This window comes from Xiphophorus hellerii, chromosome 21 (genome assembly GCF_003331165.1).
Source record: "Xiphophorus hellerii strain 12219 chromosome 21, Xiphophorus_hellerii-4.1, whole genome shotgun sequence".
Lineage (NCBI taxonomy): Eukaryota > Metazoa > Chordata > Actinopteri > Cyprinodontiformes > Poeciliidae > Xiphophorus > Xiphophorus hellerii.
Window position 1 is genome coordinate 6525954 of NC_045692.1, and position 24673 is coordinate 6550626.

Below are 24673 nucleotides of genomic sequence, written 5' to 3' on the forward strand. Positions count from 1 at the left end.
CTGATGGCCTGAATGTGAGTTCTGGACTCTAACCCTTAAAAAACAGCAACCAAGGCTGGAAAATAAGATGTGTTGCAATGGCTCAGTCCAAATCCAGGCCTTAAACTAATTCAAGAGCTGCGATGGAGCCTCTGCGACCCTAAACATCTCTTAGATGTACAAGTGTTTCCCTATTTTGGTGTTTTAAGAGAAACTTTAACCCGAAAGACGGTTACGCTTACGTTGCTCTTAATGAGAAAGAATCCTTATGAACAGACATCAGTAGTTCCAGGTTTGCAGATGAATAAAAATATAATTTTCTGAGAAATTTTCTGAGAGATACCAGCCTCATTGAAGTGAATCAAAAAGTGTGGGATGAATAAGATGAGAGAGACGCGGCGGTAGCAAAAGGAAATCACATCTTTTTTTTTTTATTGGAAAGTGTCAGGGAGAAACAGCCATCACAATAACGTATGCAAAGATGATCGCATAATGAAGTTAGGCGAATATAAATTCACTACAGTGAGCCAAAAGCTGATCCACTTTAGAAATGTAGATTTTACTCCCGCAGTCTGGCTGTAATTTAATGTATCAATCTGACAATCTGATTTCCTCCAGGTTGGTTATTCAGAAGCGCTGCGTTTTCTGAACTTACCGTTCCGCCTGCGGAGTAATGGGAGGCCGATAGCACCGGGCACGAGGCCCCACCGCTACCCCAACGAGAGACACGGACAAAGCAAGCCTGTCTGAAGCACAATTACTTATTAAACATGTGGAGGAGCCACAGACGGATGAAAGTCACACGCCGTCCTCGATGCAGTAGTAAGGCATTTTAATTCAGGTCCAACATTTTTCAGGTTCATGCTACTTTACAATGTGATCCTGGTTCTTATTGTTGGAGGAAACAGCAGTGGCGTGTGCGTTCTGAACACACGGGATCTACACCGGTCACATGTACAGGCAGTTTTATGGAGTTTTACAGCACTGGAATAAGTTAAACATCTGAAGGAGATAATAATAATAATTAAAAAAAACAGCATGACTTCAGTTCAGGACATTGCACATGTAACATACAGCATGTTTCAGGAATCGGGTGGAGCACAGTACCCTGCTGACGAAAATCCAGTGTCTTTTAAAGACACAGTCACCTGGATTAAAACAAACATCACCACTCTGTGAATGAGTAACATTAAGGAGCTGAGTATTGCTTCTGTTTCTTTTTTGTGTTAAAAACAGACAGATAGGTGCAACACAGCACAGAGCTGAAAATCACTGAAGCACACACACACACACACACACACCAACCACATCGGTTCACTTTGGGCTCACGACTTAACAGCAACACAAGCTCTGAGGTGGCAAAATGAGGAGCGAGTCCAGTTCAGGTCAGAGGTTTACATACGGCCATCGTGACGTTGCTGTCGGCGTGAATGTTTTTATTTTGATGGTTTTTAGCTGCTGATAATTCAACATCCAACTTCAGTGAGTTTTTAAAAACCAGAGTGCAGAAGTTCGAATTTGCAGTATTGTTAGGAGCAAAATATTTGGTTAATGGTCACAAAGAAATCTGCACCTGAACTACAGTACATGTCTTTGTAGCAATTTATACTCTGGCATAATCCTGGTTGGATTATTTTATTATGACGGATTATTTTAGCTCGTTTGGTTTCCTAGCATCAGCCTGGCTGTGAAAGCAGCAGAATGTAAACTTATAGAAAATATGTTGGGTTTGGTGATAGTCTGTTAAGAGTATTGTAACAGTATAATATGAGACGGATAGTCTTAATAAATAAAAAAAAATGCGAAAAAAACCAACAAGCTCTTATAGCCATCTGCAAATTGAACTGCTCCTAGTCAAAAACAACCAGCGCTGTCAATCAAGCTCGTCTATTTGCTGCTCAGTGTGGAGAAATACCTTACTGTTCCTGGAAAACTATTTATGTCATCATAGTAGCAATGCTAACTAGCTGTAGCATTTATGACAGGCTATGTTGGGGGGAAACTTGCTGTAGTTTAGCAATAGGGAAGGACATAAGCAGCGCATACATGAGCTTGACTGACAGTGCTAAGACTCTCCTCCTGGCTCTGATTGGTTGTTGTGTTGGCTGTAGAAACAGTGGGAGGAAGTGGATTATCTGGCTCATGTTATACTCTCACAACATAGCAAAAAATTTTAACAAATATGTAAAAACTTTTTTTTTTTAAACAAATAAGTATATACTGCAGCTTTAAGCACAGATTGGGATCGTTGCCTTGGTGAAAACCCAGTTGCGTCCATGTTTGGAGCGAGCCACTGTTCAGCTGATGTGAAGTCTCCAAATATGTTTCAACTCAACCTGTGACTCATCTGAGAATATCTGTGGCTGCTTTCATCGTCGATGGTCACCGATATCAAACTACCATCACTGTGGACGGCGGGGCTTGGGCCTCGTTGGGTCTTGGGTTGTTCTTCAACGTTCTGACTGATTTCCTTCCACAAGATGGTGAAGATTTGGCTCAACTCGGATACAACGGAGTGTTCAGACCAGATGATAACTGGCTAGAGCCGATTGGTGTACAAACAAGTCAAACCTCTGTCCCCGACCTGCTTCAATGCAGAGTTTGTGCCGGGAAACTATCATCTGCCCATGTGGCGTCGACGACATTGAAAAGTCTCTGTAAATTCAAGCTAGCGCCCCCAAATGTTGTTTTTAAAAACCCTTCATCCTGCTCTACTGCATGACGACCGTACGCAAACTTATGTGGGCCCCTAGCGCAGCAACACGTTGGGTTTTCTAATGACTCTCACAGACAGCTGGAGGATTGGTGGACTGGTTAAATGCCGTCGTTTCCCCATTATTGCTTCGCTCTTCAACAACCTCTTCGTCTTGCCAGAATAAACCTCCGTCTATATATTAAAAAATCTCCTATGTAAACATAGAGCAAGGCAAGTAACAGAAAGTGAGATCTGGAAACACGAAGGCTAATCACGGACTGAAGAGAGGAGGCGGAGGTCCGGACCTCCGTCTGCCGAGCTCTCCGTTTTAAGACGTGGCAGACGTACGTCGCGATATGTTCGGTTCTGTGACAGGAAACGCTCTGGAAGGATATAGACACCTCAAAGCTCTGCCATATTTAACAAAATTGCACCTCCCAGAAGGCGGCTAAGACACTGAATCTGTCACTTAATCAGGCCACAACATCTTATATACATACTCTACAGATTGTTCTCCGACTGCTTTTGAAGCAACGTCTGCAAACCGAGGTCGTCTAGCATGCAGGAGAAGCTATTTGGCAAAAAAAAAACAAAAAAAACAAGGTGACGCGAGCAGCCGCCATAACACACACAAAACCGAAAATGTACTTCCACACAGAAATGGCACAAGTCACAGTCCATGCTAAATAAAAAGGGCAGATTCTGGATGGGTCACTTCTCCTGCAGCAGGGCGGGGATGTTGATGTTCCAGCCGATGGCCTGCCGGTCGAAGCCGCAGGTGAACAAGTTGCACGCCTGGTTCTCCTCGTTCCACGCCGTGCAGCACACCATTCGCCTGTGACCCTGCGCACACGCACACACACACACACACACACACACCACACAGAGATATGTATGAAGGTTTTTGCGATGCAGGTGTGATGCAGTCGTCATTCCTGGTCCCTCTTTCGTCCTCTCCTTACCATCCGGTTGCTGCGTGGAAGTCGGGCCAGCCTCACCCCGCTCATGTCGAACAGGCGGACTTGTCGATTGTCGTGCGGCAGGGCGATGATCCTCTGGTTGGCCGAGACGCTTATCCTGAAACGTCACACAACATTGCACTGTAAAGCAGATCTCTGGGGAAAAAAGATCTAAAAGATTTTTTTTTTTTAACTAAGAGTTTAAAAGTTATTCCAAGGGTCACAAATTCCCATCCGAGCCGACAAAATAAAAACGAGCGAGAAACGATACATCGCAGGGACAAAATAAAGGGATGAAAAGTTGGAAAACGGATTACAATTCATGATGTTTTTAGTTTTTAGTCTCGATTTAAAGGAACTCGGTGTTTCAACAGTTTTCTTAGATTTTGTTCAGATTGGAGGAGCGTTACAAACTCGATGCTTACATCAGACTGCTGCAGTTAGATTGAAACGGATCTAATAAAAATACAACTTTGAACAGGAAATGAAATTTGACTTCTTATTTCTTTAAACAAAATCCGCACTTCTGAAAACTCAGAGATATTTTCACTTTTTTTATTATCTATCCCTACACCCACAAAAAAAACCCAAAAAAAACTATAGCAGATGTAAATATTAATATCCAACTTCATGCTAAACAGACGTAATGCATTAATAATCTGCGACTCTCCCCAAAAGAGACACACTGCTGGGTCTGGTCCTGGATTACACGCTACAACATGACAAGTTCTAAAATCGGCGCCTTTCACCCACCTGTTGACAGCCGAGTCGGTGCGGATGGTTGCTATGGGCGACCGCATGTTCTTCAGGTCCCACACCTTCACGGTGCGGTCGTCGCTTCCCGAGACGACGTTGTCCCCCACCGTGAAGACGGCGGACGTCACGGTGCTGCAGAAGCAGGACAGAGCGGGACGGTCAAGACAGGAAGACGAGAAAACACGTCACTTATGAAGCAAAACTCAGAGGAAACCTCGCTTTAGACCTCAGTCCTTAAAGAAAGGGTGGATCCCTCGCTTGTCAGAATGCGACGGCTGTAAAAAATAATTCACAAAACGTGTTTGGGATGCAACGAAGCTATTTTATTGTAATATAATCAAATCAAATCACATCTGCCATATTAGGACATGTTTTCTTCCCTTTCCTGTTTTGAAGAGTAGCTAACAGGCGTCTCATTTTTTAACCACAGGTAAACAGGAGGTGATGGATCGCTGATTACAAGTTCCTTTAAATCCTGATCTACTTCGGGGGGAGAGGGAATAAAGCAAAAAATAAATTACAAATAAGCTACGAATATCTTTATTTTACAAGATATGTTGGGGTGAGAGGCAGAGTACTTCCCTTTTCCTTATTATTTATTTAAAAGTATATATATATATATATATATATAGTATGTGTCTCTTAGCATAGCAAAACAAAAACACAAAACTATTATTCATTACCAACACAAAATCTGCGCTTACAGCGTTTGGTTCACATGGTTTTTCGTCCTCTTAGGCTTCCAATATCACAGTCTCAATATTTTCTTCTTCTTGACATGATGAACATGAAACCACAGATTCCATTTCTATAAAGAACTGAACGCAAATAAGCTTCAGAACTCGACTATCGGATCCATTATTTGTCACGACTGAATTCACTTCATCCCCTATTCATTCCAAAGGGAAAATGAAATGTTGTCGTAACTCATGTCGTCTAATTATCCTCAAAGAGCCGCAGCCTCATGGTGATGCTGTGGGTGTGAAGGACCTGCGGTCAGTCCTGTTACACACAACTGTCCGAGCTGAGAGGGCAGGAACCAGAGGGAACGTTTGTCCAAACGCGCAGCGGTGAACCCGAAAAATTTGAAACAAAAAGTCTAAAACATAAAGAAGAAATCAGACCTGCAACAACTTGCTTATTCTTACACGTTCGTGATTTTGTTCACCAACAGAAACGTTCGGCTTTTGTTCCCGTGCCTTCATGGAGTGAAACGTACAAAAAGAAAAGAAAAAGAGGGGAATAATTATAGTAAATAGTGTTCCATCACACCTCTCCTTCTTTTCAGCTTCACCATCTAGTCTGTCCTGCTTAAATGAACCACCCCCTTAATTCAAATTGACATGGCATCACGGGCTAATTAGGCACCCAAACCTGGCCCCATTAAAGGCTGGGGCTCAAGGAAAGTGCTGCGCCGACACAGGCGCCTCCTGACTTTGAAGGGTACAGCCCAGCTGGGAATACAAGCGGCGTGGAGGGGATGATGGGAGGTGAGCACGCAGCGTAATCAGACAAGGTAATTGATTATAAGGTTGATTAAGGTTAAAGGGTTTCTCATGACGACGGTGAGGAAGGAAAAGGGGGGGGGGAAGGAGTTCGGTGGTACTTAATGCTCGGCTGGTCTCTGACAGCCAAGGTCAAGAGACTGGAAGACCCGAGGAAAAAAAAATACAAATGTGAAAGCGTCTCACTGACAGTAGTGGAGAAAAAGTGAGATTTAAAAATACTGTATATATATATTGTATATACCAAAAATTCATGCAATCCTGTCATGAAGGAATTTCTAAACTGTATCAAAGCCGAGTGCATTTTACTGCTGGGAGTCCAATACGAGTTTTATTTCAGTAAATTGCGGCATCTAATTGCTTAACTGCAGGAACTGCATTTTAATCAAACCCTATACACTGACAAATTAAACAATGCTTTTCTATTTTAAAAGATACTTTTTTTTTGCTGCTAAATTATTGAATAAATAGACAAATGTACAAAGTTGTTTATGTTTTCAGTCTGTTAAACCAAAAATGAACTCCCAGAGGGCCAAAACAAGCTTGTGCGTCAGATCTATGGGCGTACCAGAAACGAGCAAACACAAGGTTCCAGTGGGAACCTTTGTTTGTTTTTGATTGATTGCGTTAAAAACACACTAAAAAATATCTAATTAAATAAACAAAATTAACATGTTCAAGGTCACTGCCCAAATGGATTTAATTGGGATTCTATGCAATAGATGAAGAGAAAGTCTTGGACAAGTGAAGAAGAGCAACCCGCAGCATGATGCTGCCATCACCATGTGTCAAAGTAAATATAGTTTACTCAGGCTGATGTGTGGTGATGGTTTTTTTATTTGCCCTAGATGGCCTTTTGCATATAGACATGGAAACCGTTACTTCTCTAATAGATTATCTTAGCCTGGTCAGTTTGGGTTGCTTAAACTGTTTGACAACTCACTGACCAAATTTAATCAAAAATTGTATTTTTTTTTCTTATGGCAATTCAAAGTTTTTGAAAAGTTGACAATCACCAATTCTCAAGAGAATTGGTGATTTTTTTATTCCTCAGGACAAACGGAGCATTTTTATCTACTCTGATGTCGAATCATATGGATCTTAAACTGTTGGTATTTAAAGATAAAAGCTAAAGCTGGAAATGAAACCAGTCAGATGGAGACTAAGTGCTTTTGCAGCTTTGTGTTAATTCTCCAGCGCTGCAGCAAAGCTGACGGTCCCTGAAGTGCTGGAGTATTCCTCAGGAGAGACGAGATATCAGATCTGCCTCTAACACACACACACACACACACACACACACTCTCTCTCTCTGTGGAGCGCAATCAGAATGTCTGAGGAAGCCGTCGACGAGAGGGGAGACAAACCCGACATGGCATCCCGTTTGTAGAGCAAGTGCGCTGTCGTTTCTCGTTTGCTCTCGGCCGTTTTGTTAGCTCGCGCGCCGTTGTCATTACACTGCAATTATGGCGGGGCGGTGGGACGGAGGGTGGATGCTGCACTTTTAGCCGCCGCGCTCCGCTGTCAGCCAGCGTTAGGCGTAATTGCCGGTGAAGGCGGTGGAAACGAGAGGCTTTCACCCCCCTCTTCCCTCCTCCGGCTCTCAGCCTGCGCTGCCTCTATTAAACCGTTCTCATTCATCTCTGCGACTGCAGCTTTTCAAAAGGAATGCTGCCGTGTTTATGTCAGTCATGTTGCAACATTATGCCATAAGGAAGATCCCGGGAAACGAGAGAGAGAGAGAGAGAGAGAGAGCAGCGGATGTAGCTCGCAGCTAACAAGTAGCGACAAACTGGATCAGGAAGTGACCTTTTCGGACCCAAAGGATGGATCCAACCTGTGCCCAGTCTAAAATATCAACTTTATTTAAGAACTTCCACCTGACTGGGGAACATAAACAGAAATTCATCAGCATCTTTAATGGGAGAGGCTAAATCTGCTGCATTTTACACATTTTATTACAGCACATTTCAGACTACTTAAATAAAAAATAAAGGGACATGATTGAAGTTTTCATGCTTTCACTGACGTTTCGAACTCGAGATGAACCATCTGGTCCTCATCCAAACTTAACGTGGAGATATTATAAGCTGCTGCTTCTTCCCCGAGCTACTTCATGTATTTTTGGTTTAAATATAAGGAGGACTAAAAAGACTACAAGCCGTGATGATTATGGCTTCCAGATCATTAAACTCCACAATGTCTCAAAATTCGAATGTTAAATCCATTATTCAGATGAGTAATGACGTTTTCTGCTGATTTTTTATTTAACCATTTATGACTTTTTTTAAACACAGTATTAGAAATACATTAAAAGATGCAAACAAATAATTACATTCCATTTTAAATAAGAAAAACTAAAATTTCATCGTCTAAAATGCAGCAATAGCATTCCTTTATCATTTATAGATTTCTTGATTAATATTTCCATTAACGATTAATAATCAGTGAGGTAAAGGTCTCCTATAATAGGAGATTTAGCTTTTTTTTTTTTATTAATACAGAATTTGAACCAGGTGAAGCTAAAACTATGTCATGTGAGGAGTTCTGGTAGGACATCTTTACAGACAAAAAAAGCATTTCTTTATGTTAAATGCTAAATATTTTTTGTAATATTTTACATTTTTTGTACAGTTTTGGCTCAATTACTGAATTAGTTGACGATCATGTCAATAACTGATTAATCATGATTAATGCGATTCATCATTTCGGCCCATTTCAGAACTTTTTCACAATAATGTAACTTTTTTAGATGTACCTGTGGATACATTTCTCCTCGCTTATTACTGGCATCTTTTTCAAATTACCACACATAATAAACTCATTAATAGACCTGTCGCAATAAGTCAATTGATAGCCTAATAACTTAAGATGAATTGTCGAATTTCAATTTGAATGATTCATTATTTTTATTTTTCTACCAAAAACTGGATGACAGAAGTCTTCAGTGTGGTCTCACCTAGCCTTTTATTGAAGGACAATTTTCTTTACAGAAACTAAATAATTCACTTTATTTGTTGTTTCTGTTGTTTTGTTTATTTATTGTTGGACATTGAAAATCTCTTCCAGTTCCACTGTTAAATATTTGTTAGAATTTATAGTTTATTGATCTTAAAGAATATGTTCTAGCATAATTATGCCATTAGCATTATATTACTTGAAAATGGTGTCAAAACAACAATACTATTGTTTATCGCAATAACATCTGGGACAATTTATCATCCAGCAAACTTTGTTATGACAGGCCCACTTCATTAAGCCTACAGGTCAGCTTACAGTATTCAGACGGACAATTCCTACAATTAGCAGCAGTAAAATGAAGCCTCAACCTGCTCCAAGTTAGCAGTTGAATAATACAGTAGAGTTAATTCAAGCACAAGATCATTTAATAAGCAGCAGATGAATGATTTGTGTTGCTTCTAAAACAGAAATCTGTGTCGTATTTACAGGTTTTGGTGGGTTTGGTGCTTTGAACACATCAGGAAGGGCGAGAGGCTAAAGAGGCCTCATGGGAAGGACATAGGGACGGAGGAGAGGAGGCGGGGATGTTAACTGTGAAACACTGGAGTCTAATCTCATTACTGCAATTGTCTATGGGAGGGAATTAGTCTGGGATCTGCAGGAATTATTCATGTTGGGATTGTACGTAATGAGCTTGACGTAATCCCTCGCCTGCAATCAAAGGCTGCCAGAGAGCAGCAGCCAGCGGACGCGTGTAGGCATGCGCATAAACACACACACACACACACGAAAACACTACCTCCCCCCCCTCTTACGGATTTTAAAGAGCAGCGCGGCTGAAAGCCACAGACGAGCCTGACAGCCGTCGCTTTGAAACGGGCGGCTGCAATTGAGTGTTAACAGCGAGCGAAGAGCCAAATTACACAGAGTGGGGGGATTAACACTGAAACGGACAGATAAATGAGCAGGAGAGCGGGGGAGAAGGAGAGGTAGTGATAGGAAACAGAGACGCAAACTGTCGGCGTGAAGAGAAGAGCTCAGTAATGAATGAAAGGCAAGTGGAGGATTTGGCTTAGAGCAATAAGGTCTGCAGATTAATGCTAAAGGAAAGAGGAAGAAGGGAACTGGAGGAGGAGACAGCACCACCTAGTGGACACTTGGCTGCAAATTGGCCAAAATGAAGGTTCAAAGTTTGAAAGTTTGGTAACACTTTATATGACGGGGTGTGGATAACTGAATCACATAATACTGTCATAAACTTAATATAACACCTGTTATGGACATGAAGGAGTCTTCATAAATGGTTATGGCTGTTGCCATTTAGTGTCACTTGGTAAATAATAACACTTTGAACGCAAAGTTGGCATTTTTAATGGACTTTTTATGCTAATTTTAGTACAACTTTACATTCAAAGTGTCATTATTTACCGAAAGACACTTCATGACAACAGTCAAACATTCATGAAGACTAATACATGTTCATAACAAGTGTTATGTCATGTTTATGACGGTGTCATGTCAGTCTTGTGCACACCCCTTCAAATAAAGTGTTACTGACCGTTTGGGCTGCAGGCAAATGGATGTGTGAAGGAAATGGGAGGACTGACTCTCAAACCCTGAAGCCACAATAGAATACAACCCCCACAAAAAAACCACAAAAAAAACAAGAAAATACAACCTGTGAGAGAGAGAGGGAGGGGGAAAAAAAGAAAGATGTGGACTCACTCTGTGTGTCCCTGGAAGACGTTGACAGAGTGGATGGACGGGTCCCTGAAGTCCCACAGTCTAAAGGTGGTGTCCCTGGATGAGGTGACCACCAGGCGCTGGGTGGGGTGGGTGCAGCAGTGGGTCAGCTCCTGGTCATGGCCTGAACAAACACCAACAAAATGATTTCCGACAACAGATTCCCGTCTGGCTTTTCTGTCGTTTCTGTGAGCACACTCTCACAGAGGCTCGCAGAGGTACTCGCACCCCGTAAACCGCTTGGTTTTTGGTAACATTACAGACACACACTTCAAAATCTTTTATTAGGAAGTGAATGATTATAGATCAACAAATGTTTTTTTTTACATTTTCAGAATCTGAAATCTGTTTCTCTCATTTGTTTTCAGCCCTGTTCACTAATCTTTCCATCATTTCTAACCCACTTGCTCGTTTCTGCTAAGAGAACACAGCAAAAGCACAAAATCTTACTAAGTATTTTTGGTCCAGTTTCTAGTGCAAATCTTACAAACATAATACTGTCATAAACTTAATATAACACCTGTTATGGACATGTTTTCTCTTATTTACATTCCCTTGAACAAAAGCTAAAGAGGCCACCAACAGAACATTTTGTCCTCCGTCCAACTGAATCTTCCACTCAGGATTGAGTGTCCCGTACAGAATGTATCCACTAAAACATTTTCCCTCTGCTGTACAGTGACCCAAACCACCAGACAGTTCATACCGGTCAGAGTGTGAACCAGTTCGGACGTCTCCACCTCGTACAGGTTGGCGGCGCGGTCCCACGAAGCCGTCACCACCTGTCGGCCCCCCACCAGCCAGTCGGCCGCGATCACCACGCCCTGGTGGCTCTTCACGGTTGCTGTGGCAACCCGGACCGTGGGGACCTCAGTGGGACCGTCTCCGTCCACCTCGCCCTCTTCTCTGTCGGATGAATCCTGGTCTTCGTCGCATGGAGCCTGCAGAAGGACAAGATACGGTTGGAAGCAGATGTGTGTGTGTGTGTGTGTGGGTGGGTGTGTGTGTGTGTGTGTACACAGTGAACAGACTAAACCTCCCTGGTTTTCGGTCAGTTATTGTCAAAAACTATTTCTGGGTTCAAAGACAGAATAATGAGAGAGAAATGTTTTGGGGTTTTTTTCCACAGATTTTTAAATTATTGTTTTACATTCATCAAAAAGAGGAATTTAACTAAAACAAGACTGCTATTGATCTTAAGTGTATTCCTCCGTTTGTTTATTACACTTTTTAAAAATACTGACGGGTTTATTCAAAATATTTGACTTCACCGGAGACGCCTGTGGATATTTTGCATGGCTATATCTCAAATACATGGCAAAAAAAGAGGAATCAAAATAAATCAGTTAATACATTTGAAAGAGAATTGTGGACAATTTCCAGCTATCCAAAGGAGCCATTTTCATCTGTTCTAGCAATTAAAAGCAAGCATAAACACAATAGGAATAGCAATTATTCACCTTAATTTTTGGAGACATATTCGGTGGTGTGATGAAACTAAACAGAGTGTTTGGATTTTGAACTTACCCATGATAGGCACAAAAATAGCTAGTTAGCAAGGATAAATTAGCAGATACTTAGAAGTAGCAACATAACGAAGTCTGAATGCGATGAAAACTGTTGCCTTATGCAAAATCCCATGAGGAAAATAAACAAAAAAAACCTGCCGTTACCTGTCGATAAACATAATTAAGGCAAACTTTTAAAAAAAAAGAAAAAAAAGAAAAACTTAGACATTTTAAGGCCTTGATTTTAGAGACGTGAATATAAGACTTTAAGGATGCAGTTAAACGCAATTCTACTAAGCGAGTTATTATCAAACAGAAATAAAAAGATTGTGCGTCTTTCTCTAAGTTTTAGGTGAATATCTGCTTCCAAATGTACGCCAGAAAAGAGAAGCTCTCAGCTCGCGCCCTTGAAATCTTTTTTTTTGCTTGTAGCAAAAATCTCAGTCCGAAGCTACTTACGCTGACATCTGGCGGCGGCTGCGGCGCCGGGAGCTGCACCATGTAGCGCCAGATGTGAGCCGTCTGGTCTCCGGAGGCTGAGCGAAAACACAGAGAAAAGCTCGTCAACACAGATTCCCGCCCACTTACTCCTGGAGACGGCAGGAAATATCAAAACCTGTTGACACAGATTCTGTTTAAATCTTTAAAAAAAAAAAAAATCTTTTATGAATTCAGATCCATACCTGTGAGTGCCATCTGCTCGGTGGGGTGAAATTTGATGGAGTTGACTGCAACACAGATGAAAAATCATGAAAGTTTCAGATCTTCTTCCAAAAGTGACAGAAAGATTATTTCTTGTGCATAAAGAAGGACGATAAAGCATAACAAATTCTTCTTTTTTTTTTATATATACATACCTGATCCTGCATGGCCTGCATACCTCAGCAGACATTTCCCCGTCTCTATGCTCCACAGCAGAGCTGAGTGATCTGTCAGGACAGAGGACAGGGAAATTAGATCATTTCAACTTCACGGAGATTTAAGCCGTTCTGGCTCGAAGAAAGAGGTTCCTTTTGGTTGAGCCGTGTACCGGCAGAGGCGGTGCCGAGCACCACGGGCTGAGTCCGGGTGACGCTGAGGTCCCAGATGCCGTCCCGGTGGCCGACGTACTCCTTGAGCAGCTGGCACAGGGCGCGGGAGCCGGTGGTGGCTTTGAAGCTGGAGACGATCTGCAGAGGAGAGGAAGAGACAAGGGACTGATGAACAGAAGAAAACGAGTTTAGAATCTGCGTACAGTGCAACCATTTACAGCACCTTGAAAAAGTATTTGTAGACCTTAAATCTATTGAAAGGTTAGGGTAGTATCGGATATTTATCAATGTTATTTTTGAATTTCCTTTCCCCCCCCCCCCCCCCCCCCTTTCAGAGTCACTCATTGCTTCCTGCTGGTCTACCACCATAAAAGACAAAGCAGAAGTTAAAAGTGGTGTACATACTTCTCAGAGTTACTGTATGGTTACACATATAGTGCATGCACCATCAAAAAACAAAACCCAAAAAAACACACAAACAAGCATTTGTAAATGGATTAGTTGAGCTGCATATTAATACTCAACCGTTGAACTAAACAGACTAAACTAAAGAAACCGTTGATTTAACAGATAACTGTTTATGTGCTGAATACGTTGTGTTGCTTTCTGCAAAGCAGAACAACAGATAAGATGGTGTTTGGTATGTAGGGCAAAGTTGGTCACCTTCTGTGGGTAAAGGTCAGCTTTGCAGCTTTTTCCACTGCAGCAGGTTAACTTTAGATCAGAGCCTGGTGAAAAACCTAAAATCAGCTCTGCTGCACCCTCACAGACGGTGACGGCTATAAACGCATTTCAAAGACTTCTGCTTCCCGTGGCGTTTCTAACGAGATCAGATCTGCACACGCGAGCTGGAGTTCTTCAAACATCAAGACCCCGTTAACCTATTCTACTCCAAAGTCTTAAACAGAGAAAGCCGAGTGTGCGCGCCTGACTTTTCTGATCTCAAATATTAACGTCGGCTCTGCTTACGCGGCAGGAGCTCCAAATAAGATGGGCACACGTCTAAAAATATCGCATGCTCTGGTTGCGCGTCGGCCTTTGCTGCTGCAGGGCCCCCCCACACAGAAACAATCTCAAGAGGAAGGTTTGGCTTCTATTTTCACGGAGCCGCAACAGCTGAGGCACATGACAAGATCAGCAGGCTTCGATCCCCGGCAGCTGGCCCACACCAGAACCAATTTAAAAAAAAATAAAAAAAACAGAAGCAGCAGCAGCATGGGTCATTCTAGTTAAAAGTGACCAAGCAGACCAACAAACCCAGAGTTAGTGCATATTATTAGTTTTAACCCAGTTCAGTTTATTGTAACATTAGATTCAACATTCTGATGCATCAGCTGTGGAATAGATAGCAGACAGGAGGTTAATCTATGCTGTCCTCCCTTGATCCCTTGTTCTCTCTTTTTGTTTTTTAGTCTTTTAACTGGATTCGGTTTCTCCATCTAGATCAGGATTTGGTTGCACTCGGATGAATACATTTATGTTAAGAAAAAAAACAACAAAATACCATTTTGCACAGCTGAGTACAAAATAACAGAATGAGAGACACACGGAGCAGTTCTCCCCTGGTCCGATTACCAGTATCTACAGAACCCTCGACTCTCATGAGCAGCCCAGGTAAAGATGTGAATAAAGTATTACAATAAAATAAATCAAACCTTTTAGCTTATTTATTCCTTACGTGGGAATGGGCAACTCTTGTACATAAAAATTTGAGGCAAACCACTGGTGATACTTTCGATCCCTATGAGAGAAATGCAATAAGCATTTTACATTTTTAAGTATATCAAGGAATGCACGACTCTCCATTCTTCCTGTGGTAAACGTCTGACACTGTACAGAGTCCAATTACACTTAGTTTTCTAAATGGGAAAAAGAGAAGACAACTCTCCACTGAAGCAAAGCACCTGTTGAGCTTCACAAGTCAGGAAAAGAATATAGTAATTCACTTGCATAGACACAGTTAGTATGGAATAATGAAAAGGTTCAATCAACTACAATAATCAAAATGTTTAATCTGCATGGTAACCTAAATCTATACTGTAAGCAACAGTGGCATGTCAGGGTAACCAAATCATCATAAGCATTAGATGCTGCCTCTATGGTCAAAAAAAAAAAAAAACTGAAAAAAAGTGAGGCAGAACTGGTATGGTTTGGTTCTGTAATGATGTGGACCTGGAACCTCACTGCCTCCAAGAAACATAAACAAAAAAAAAGAAGAAAACCCCAAGGAGATTATCCTTCCTCTAGAAAGATCTAGAAAAAAAAAAAACATCTTTACCATGGGCGCTAAAAATTGTGTCGGGCGCTGGAACATTTTGGAGAAAGTGAAAGAAGAAAGTGAAAGTTCGCTTAGCGCCACCTTCAGTGCCCCAACATGTTACCTTATTGGTTAAATCTACAAGAAAACATGACAAAGGTAAAATTGTGGCGGTTCTGTACCAAACTTATCCCAAGAAAAAGGAAAGACCAAGTCATTCCTGCTCAGCAACCTTTGAATTCTCTACAGAAACAACTGCAAGTGAAGACAAAACAAATGCAACGTCAACAATTACCACATAGAGGAAGCAAGCATGTCATTTTCTGTTTTATACCTTAAAATTAACAAAAGGTTTCAGACTTTAGAAGAAAACACAAATAAATCATTTAAGGCGTCAACAGTCGTCACCTGTTCACCAGGCATCTTCTGACTTAAATGTTTTTTGTGGGGCTGTTGCTGCGAGGAGCTGAACAGCAAACTCAGCATCAGATGAAAGCAGTGCACAGAGAGGACATTTACATAACGGCGCTCGTACTGTTACTGTACAATGAGTCTTTTAGGGGTTAAAATACGAAGTTTCACTTCCAATTCCTGCTTCTTTAGTCCTGATGATTGGTTGAGAGTATCAGGGTCATATATATGAGTTTGATTCCTGTGAAAAGTTGAGGTCATTGTCACTTAATGTTGGCCAGAGACGCTTCTCTCAAACGACATGCCTCGTGTTTGAGATGCAGGCAGACCTCTGCTTGGCTTTTAGTTACACGTTTAGCTGCTGCTTTGTTCAACAAAAGTGAAATTGAGAATATTAGCGGCAGCAATGAACTGCATATTCATTTGTGTTTGAGGTTTGCGTTTTTGATATGTTGGGGGGGAACCAATCTCTCTTTGGGAATGCTCCCAACATAGGATCAGAACTGAAGGAGTCTTTTGGATGAGAGGTGAACCATCTTTCAGAAGTTCAGCTGCATGCAACGTAAGCACAAAGGATTGGCATCTCCAGAGTTGATTCAGGGAACTTATGTCAACGTCTGTGCTGTGAAATTCCTCCATAATTTTAACCATAGAATAAGAAATATACAACATCCAGAAGAACTTGTTGACTTCATAAGGAATAAAGCAGTGTCCTCCTTGACTAATCAAGTCAAATACCAGCTAAAAATGTCTAAAAAAAAAAAGTGGTACGGCACAACTGAGTCTGGAGGAGACATACTTGTTGTTAAGCAACCAATACATTTCCAAAAATTCAGGACAAATCTGGAAAAATAAATAAATAAATCACCTCCACACTTTTTTTGATTAAAGAGAAAAAGATCATTTTAAGAGGTTAAGCTAGCAGCTGTGCTAAATGGTAAAAACTGTAGGCATTTCTGCAATGCAACCAATCCTGATATTTGGACTAATGTGAAGGAAAAACAGCAAAAATCAAAAGATTTTACCAAAATGTGCTGCTAACTTTAAGGAAATTTTTAAGCAATTATTAGTGAAGCTCTTTTGTAATGTCTTACCCTGTTCAGGGGCCGGCCCAAGGCATAAGCAAGGTTCAAACTGTGACCAAAGGTTGTTCATTTCAAAACATACTACTGAAGAGAATTAAATGGGGTTTTTTTGTAGATTTTTTTTCTTAAAAATAGACTAATTAGTTAAATTCGACTCTCAAATTAATTTGGGCCAGCTCTTTGTTTTGTCATGACTTTGGAACAACAGAAAGGTTTGAAACATTTAGGCTCTAGCGTACAAATAAACACACGTCTTCACCGTTTTGGCGGCTGCAGCCGCCAACCGAGTCGTTTCCTGAGAAGGGCGCAGAGTGGAAAAGAGACGAGGAGTCAAGGTGAGACTGCAGTTAAGATGCGACTCAGCCAGCAGCCGTCTGCTCAGCGCTCAAACAGAGCATTCAGGAAGTTACCCATGAATCTCCGCCCCACAACTCCCAGGTGGGCACGCTGAAGTTGCGAGCTCCGCCTATTTTGTCCTGGAAAGCGTACAAGCGCTACCCTCGGCAAAAAAATTCAACATTAAAATGTCACTTTGTGGACGTTAATGTGGGGCGAGGGGAAATATATAAAAATAAACAGCATGCATTCATTGGAAGGGATAGACTCTCTCGGTTCACAGTCTAGGATTACGTTCTGACTTTCTGAGGACGTGGAACAAGCTTTTCCACTCCTTCCGTCCCCCTCATCAGAGAAGCTGAATCCTAGCCGCTCAAATATTTACACACGAGAGCTCCGTCGTGCTCGGCGGAGCAGCCCAACATGGCTGGTGCCAGGTACCTTGCTGGTGGAGGCTTTGTAGGTTGTCTTCAGCTTCTGTGACAGCTGACTGGTGCTGTGGCTGGCTGTGTGACACAGACACAGAAAACCCATGAATAAAAACGCCCCAGAGAGTGACAAGCGCTCTGCTTGGTTTCACTGCTACAGAGGCAAGACTTAGAATAACAGAAAAGACACACAAAATCTTTGTTGTGGCGCTCGTCAGGCGTCGTAACTCACTGCAATAAGTTTTGGGCATAAGATTTACACCACTAAACTACAAACAGTAAGTGCATTTAGTCATATTGTCAAATTTAGCAATATTTACTGATGGTCTTGTTGAACAAATAGTGTACAAAATAGTAAAAATAACATTTCTAATCTGTCTGGGGCTTTGTTTTATTTAACATCATTAACTGAAATTAACAGAAACAAGGATAAATCAAAATTCGTATAAGAAATGTTTCATTATAAATGGCCACACTTAGCCTGACCTGGTGTCTGCTTTGTAGAACTCTTCAAATAAATAAATACTTTATTCTTATTCCAGTAATCCTAATGTGAAGCAGAACATTTCATGCCAATAATCCTAAATTATTTTCTCTTTTTTTTTTATAGATCAACTTAAATGTAGATTGTGTGTAGCTTAAGGCCGTCACACCCTTTTATACAATACCTCAGAGGTGATTTGTGCTTTTATCTTGGTCTATGACAATAAAACGGAAACTTTATGTGCTCCAATAGAGCCTCCCATTTGTTTGAATGAGCTGTGTTGCAAAAAGAGTACAGTACTTGATGTAATTGGCTTGTGAGGATGTATTTTTAAAGACAACTTGAACAAATGTCACACCTTTGGCTTTGAGGACTCCCTTGGTGGGGTCTCCCCCCTCGATGGCCTGTCCGTCTCCAGTCAGACGCTCGTTGAGAGAGTCGATTTCCCGGCGCACTGCGACATGGGCACAGCATTAATGATTGAACGGAGATCACCGGGTGGTGAATCAGCAACTGAGGCCTGACGGAGGAAGGGAGGTAAACTCACATTCAAGGTTTTCAATGTACAGATTCTCAAACTCCCGTTCGATCTGGCCAAACAGGTCAAGGAGGTTGTTCCGCACAGCGAGGGGCAGCTTGGAGTCCTGGACACATGACACACAGATCAAGAGTTAACCAAGATCTTTAATACATCTGAAGCTTGTACACCTTTTGTCATGTTGCTACCACAAATGCCAATGTAGTTTGTTTTTTTCCCCATGAAAACACAAAATAAAATCCCAACAAACAAACAAAATAAGGACTGTATGTAACATGTCCTTCCCAATACTGAAACATGGTGGCGTCAGAATCATGATAGATGCTTTTCTTTAGCAGCAAAATTGTTCAGAGTTCATTCAAAGATGAATTGAGCTAAACCAGGGATTTCTGCAAGTTTCACAATGTAAATGAAAGAGAAGTTTTTCGAGATGTTATAAATTATTTTTAAAAAAAGGAATGAGCTGTTTTAACTTGGAAATATGAAAGCTAGGACTGGGCAGTATGACTGAAAAACATCATGATATATACGCATTTTATATCAGTCGGCATTGGTAATTGATTAGTTTGTTATATTGTCAACCTAATGACATCACCTTCCCTTTTTTTATCCAGTTTCCTCTTGAGCTGTTCATTTTCTCCTTTAACTCCATCCCAATCTTTTTTGATTTTAGCGGTAATTACGCGCCAAAACACGAAACAGCTCCCACCTCCTAAGGCCTACGGTGTGTACACATTTTCTAGTGGACCGCGCAGACCCCACGCTCACCGCCTGCGGACGGTTGAGATTTCATAGTGCAGCAGTGACTACATTTCTCGTCACAAAATGCCTCAATTTTCCACAAACCGAATGAATACCAGCAAGTTTCATGAGCTGGTCCCGTACCTTAACAACACAATAGTTCAGAGTTCATTCAGGGTAGTGAATCAGCTGTGTGAACACGGTTTCCTGTGCGGGGGCTGTACGTCGCCGAGTACGAGTCCGCGGGTGCAAAAACTTGACCTTTGTGCAGACTTATCCAGCGACCGTTGGCGTTGAGTCTGCATTATGTCCGTGGAATACGCCCGAGCATGTTGGGGGCAACATGAAACAGCTGTTGCGCATTTTATGTTGAAAGGTTGTTGCTAGGTAACCAGAGAATCAGTAAGTTCAACCTCTCTTTGATAGCGTCTCCTCTGCCTACATCCCCCAGAATGCCGTGCGGTTCTGGATCGGAGTCCAGTGAAATTATCAAAATTACATCGAAGGCGTATCATGATAGATATCTTATTGTTTTATTGTCCAGGCTTTAAACTATGTATCACTTAATAAATGTGCTAAGTTGAAGTTTCCTTAATTATTTGTCCAAACAAGTTTCAGCAGAAACTTAATTATTGTTCATTTAAAAAATTAAAAGGATGGAGAAAATGATAACCGAACAAGAAGACAAATTTAAGATGGAACTAAATGTAACCAATCGTGGAAAATCTGCACGTATCCACGACTTTTTAAGGCCTGTAACTTAATCTTTTTTTCTTTTTTTTGTAAATTCAAGACAAAGACAAACCCAGAAAAATCATAGAAAAACACCTGTTGGGTGTAAAAATCTGAATCTGAGGTGGAGGGTCAATTTTCTGCAGAATAATGAACAACCTGTAAGTCGAAACATACAGCTAGAGCTGCAGTGGTTTTGTTTAGTTAAAGCACATTTATGTATTAGAACGAAATGCATTAGAAAATCAGTGGGAAAGCTCGGCACAGTAGCTACAACTTGACATTTGGTAAAACCTGGTGGAGACAATTCCTAAAAATATTGCAACGAGAGTTTTGACTCCACAGAGTTGAATAGAAGTGTACACCACACTTTTCATCCAAGTATTATTTATTTTCTGCCCAGTTTGCAGTTACGCACCATTTCACATCCATCACATAAAATCCCGACGGAATGCATTGACGTTTTCTGTCGTAACCTGATAAAATGCGAGAAACTTCAAGGGTTATAAAGACTTATTAAAAGCCACAGTAACACCTGTAGAAATAGCAGCACAGAAGATAAACGACACACCGCTACCACAGAGAGAAAAAGTGAATGAGTCATAAAATAATAATAAAAAAAACTAAAAAAAACCTTCCCACCCAGCCTGAAGCAGACGTCTCCTGACAAATACAACCAGTGTGGTTACTTTCAATACAAACGGCTGCAACAACAACGACTGCCTTACCTCCATGTCGACCTGCTGCCGGTGCCCAGTTAAATCCAGGTCACCAGTCTCCACCACAGCTCCCATGAAAACGCAAAATGCTACGAGCGTACACAGGGCTGCATCTTAAGATTTTATAACAACCGATTCAAAATGTTTGCCTACCAAAGGCCAGAGTTAGTCAATGGTGACGTTAACACCACATGTCACCATGCTCTGGGGTGGGCGGAAGACCTATGAGGGAATAACAGGCGGTTCTTATAAGCTGCTTAGTTTTAGTCTCTTAAACCTGCAGCCTGCTACACACTTTGGTCAATAATGCCAGCATTAAAAAAAAAAGAAAAAAAAGGAGGAGAATAAAACCCGCTCTGTGTTGCGTTTGGGCTCATAAAGCCGCCTGGGCATGTGCAAGTAAACACAGGGCGGCAAAGAAAGGACTGTTGAAAAGACTAATCAGACCCGGACAAAGCGGCTCGTATTAAAACTTGATGAGACGACACGGCGGTGGCAAGCCGAGCTCCGGTTTTAGTGGCTCAAGCCTTACGTTTAAGGGAGAAAGTGAGAGCTGAGGCGCACTTTCACCTGTTGCCAATTTCACCTGTTGGATTAAATGATGATTCTGAAACGTGTAACGTGGACGTGTCTCACACTGCAGCCGCCTCCTAAAAGTTAACAACTGCTGCGTCCTTAATCAAACAGAGAGTCGTTTTTATTGCCCGAGAGGCAAAGAAGGGGGTAAAAAAAAAGTCACCAGAACAAGCTTTAAGGAAGTATCTCCTAAGACAAAAACTCTCTGTCCTTCATTTGTGTGGAAAGCTAAATCAACTGTAGACTTAATTCAAATAACCTGGTTTGACTCCAGAGAGTTAATCACCAACTTTATGGTCGTGGAGGAACGTTACAGTCGATCCCTTTAAATCAGTAACTAAAGGCGTCACCACCTAGGATGGCAAACGTTCTGTAACGACTGGCGTTAAGTTAGTACGGGTTAAACATTTTCCTTTCCTGAAGGGAACAAACTAAACTGATAGTAGAAAGTAAGTCGTCAATGTTGCCCTACCACAAAACCTTAAAAATGCTGTTAAACAGGCTGGTGCTGCAGAGTCACGGCTGATAAAAAGCCACATAGCGTAGCAATCACTTCCATCTTAACAAAAAAAAAAAAAAGGAAAAACTTCCTGACCTCACATTTCAAAATGATAAGACCTAATAAATGTAAGACACCCCCCCCATCCACTGACCTGTCCCTCCAGCATGTCTCCTCTCAGGATGCCCAGTGGCCGGTCCTCTGTGCTGTTGGTGCGCCGGATGGACAAACTATGTGCCTTGCGCTTCTGCTTGGGGTGACGTGCGGCCGAAGCCGAGCCGCTGCTGCCTCCGCCCTCCACAGGCATCTCTCCTATCCCGTGTGAGGCCCTGACCCCGCCCCTCCAACCTTACCTGCTTACAAACTACCTGAGGAGCAGGTCAACAAAGGCCAGGCTCGCCGGTTGGCAGGTGTGTAGGCTGGATTTTGTCACTTGTCACCACCTACCTGTAGGTTTAAAAAAAAAAAAAAAAACTGGGATAAAAATGGTCGTTTACAACTCAGGAGTAGGGCTGTCGTAGTAAACAATAAATCGACTAATAGCATGATAAATTAAAATGAGTTCAATAATTTTTATTTGCATGATTTTGCGTTTTTCTTTCATTTCTTCCTTTGTACTAAAAACTGAATGAGAAAAGTCTTCAGTCTGGCGCTTTGGTCTCAACTAGCCGCTTTTATTTTTTACAGAGACTTCATAATTCATTTTATTTGTTGTTTCCATTTTGTTTATTTATTTTGGATATTCAAAATGTCTTCCAGTTGCAGTGTCAGATGTTCTTTACAATTTGAGGTTTATTGATCTTTGACAATGTGCTCTAGCGTTATTAAGCCATATTATATTGCTTGAAAATGGTCTCAACACAGTACTATTGTAATACAATTTTTCATCTGGCAAAATGTGTTACCATGACAGGCCTAATCGGGAGGAATTGCCAAGGGAGATGAAATGATCCAATCAGATTCCAAAAGGATAATGTACATGAATTTGAATTTTATAATTTTTTGTGGTACTATTGTGATAACGATAAAGATGATTAAAAAATATCTTATTTTTTGTAGGTTGGTTGCGACAGTGTGACACAGTATTCATAGCAGCACCAATGCAAATATTGTTCTTGTGTGTGATTTATACCACAAGATGATTAGATACAGTTACCTTTGGCTAGAGGGACCAAACCGCAGCTCTTTCACGCACTTTTCTCATTCACACGCATACAGAGTTTATATATATATAAAAAAAAACAAAAGATAGACTGCAAAACAAATTACAGTCAATGAAATCTGTTTTTCATCTGCAGGTTTACGATGTATTTTATCACAAGTTTCCTAATCAATATCACTAATTTTTTTAACTTGTGGGTGATTTTCAGATTTTTGCAGAGTTAGATTAGATCAGTTTCACATCGGTGCAACCCTAGTAATGATACGCATAATGCCTGAACCTGGACATTTTTCAGTTACTGTGTCATAATTTCATTTTAATGTGAAGTATGATGGTAAAGAAACAATTACATGAACTTCCTTAGCACCCACAGAGGCTGACCACAGAGTTGGACCAGAAATCACAGTATCAGGTTTAAAGAAAACCCAACCACAAGATGCGTGCATAAAACCTTCATTTAAACTGTGGAACAGAATGGTGGAGGGTCCATAATGTGGACACCTGTATACTTAAGTATTCAAGAGTCAAACTTGACTTTGTGAAAGCAAAAGATTTGGCTGTCAATTGTGTCAATGGTTCCAGCAGCTGCAAATCTACAACATAATGGCCAAGAAAGCAAAAGATAATCCAGGTGCAGAAACGGCCTACGACGTAAATTAACCTGAAGGAAGTTGCTGTAAAGGAAGGGCGTTAAAGAGAACTACTTCCCCATTTTGACTTTGTTTCATAAAAAGACCTAAGCTTTTTTATTGTGCGTCGTGAAACATGACACAAATCCCCAGAGGACTCATCACTGTACATCTATTTTCATGTAATAATTTCACAGCCACGACCTGACATTAAACATTATGGGATAACACCATGCTACGAAAAAAGAGAGAGATACAACTATGATTTAAAATAACTGAATATCCCTCCAGTCGTTGAGTAGCCGGATGAAGGTCCTAATAATGTCGCACAATCTGATGGGTCACAGAATTTAATGTCACACCGGTCAAACCCTACAGTTCCTGTTAAAAGACAACCTGACCTTTGCTAAAACATTATCGGCTTATATTTAGAGTTCATACGACGTTCAGCTAAACAGTGGAGGTCATTATCGAGATATTGTCGTTTTACTTCAACAACCCGACCGAGGACAGCAAAGCAAATACAAGCCAAGAAGTATGGCGCGCGATAACGTACATCATTTTAGACCATTTCCCCAAAGCTATACGGGTTACGTTCAAACGTAACATGCATCTAGTAGTCCAATACTTGAACTCCAATATTTGTATATGTGTAGAGGTTATTCTGTCACTCACCAATTCTGCTGTGTTCCTGATTTCAAAAGCATCTTCCAACAGCCTTGAGCTGTACAAGCTAGCTTAAATAGCCGCTGCCACATATCACCTTCATGGCTGCTGGGAAAGTTGAGCGGACTTTATAATGAGCGTCTGTTAATTTACAATTTCCGCCAGGTTATACTAGTTTAAGACTAAACATTAGAGGGACGTCGCTTATTTTAAATAGTCTTATTTTAATTACAAAATTTGACACATCGCATATTAAAAAGTGCTTCCGCACCACGT

At 41.2% G+C, this 24673-nt stretch overlaps 2 protein-coding genes across 3 annotated transcripts in view; one reads left to right on the plus strand and one right to left on the minus strand.

Moving 5' to 3' along the window:
• Positions 1–16812, plus strand: part of adarb2 (adenosine deaminase RNA specific B2 (inactive)) — a 227530-nt gene extending 210718 nt beyond the window's left edge. For both annotated transcript variants that reach the window (XR_004337280.1, XR_004337281.1), the window contains one exon: positions 16799–16812. The gene's annotated coding sequence lies outside the window, so the exon portion shown is untranslated. The remainder of the gene's footprint in view (positions 1–16798) is intronic.
• LOC116711603 (WD repeat-containing protein 37-like) lies at positions 395–24665 on the minus strand. The gene is made up of 14 exons (XM_032550958.1): positions 24407–24665; positions 22095–22387; positions 18683–18779; positions 18494–18589; positions 17665–17729; positions 13134–13272; positions 12961–13032; positions 12787–12831; positions 12563–12639; positions 11302–11536; positions 10578–10719; positions 4387–4521; positions 3637–3751; positions 395–3517 (listed from the first exon to the last, which is right to left on the minus strand). The coding sequence occupies exons 2-14, from the start codon at positions 22245–22247 to the stop codon at positions 3386–3388; spliced, it is 1503 nt and encodes a 500-aa protein (XP_032406849.1). The 5' UTR covers positions 22248–22387; positions 24407–24665; the 3' UTR covers positions 395–3385.
• Positions 24666–24673: the final 8 nt, after the last annotated feature.

Bases quoted from the DNA above. Each gene is read 5' to 3' on its own strand.
- LOC116711603 (XM_032550958.1), bottom strand. From the start codon at position 22,247: ATGCCTGTGGAGGGCGGAGGCAGCAGCGGCTCGGCTTCGGCCGCACGT. The intron at 13,273-17,664 runs GTACCTGGCACC...TCTCCTCTGCAG, and splicing joins ACAAAGCCTCCACCAGCAAG to ATCGTCTCCAGCTTCAAAGC. The intron at 10,720-11,301 runs GTATGAACTGTC...GTGTTTGTTCAG, and splicing joins ACTGGTTCACACTCTGACCG to GCCATGACCAGGAGCTGACC.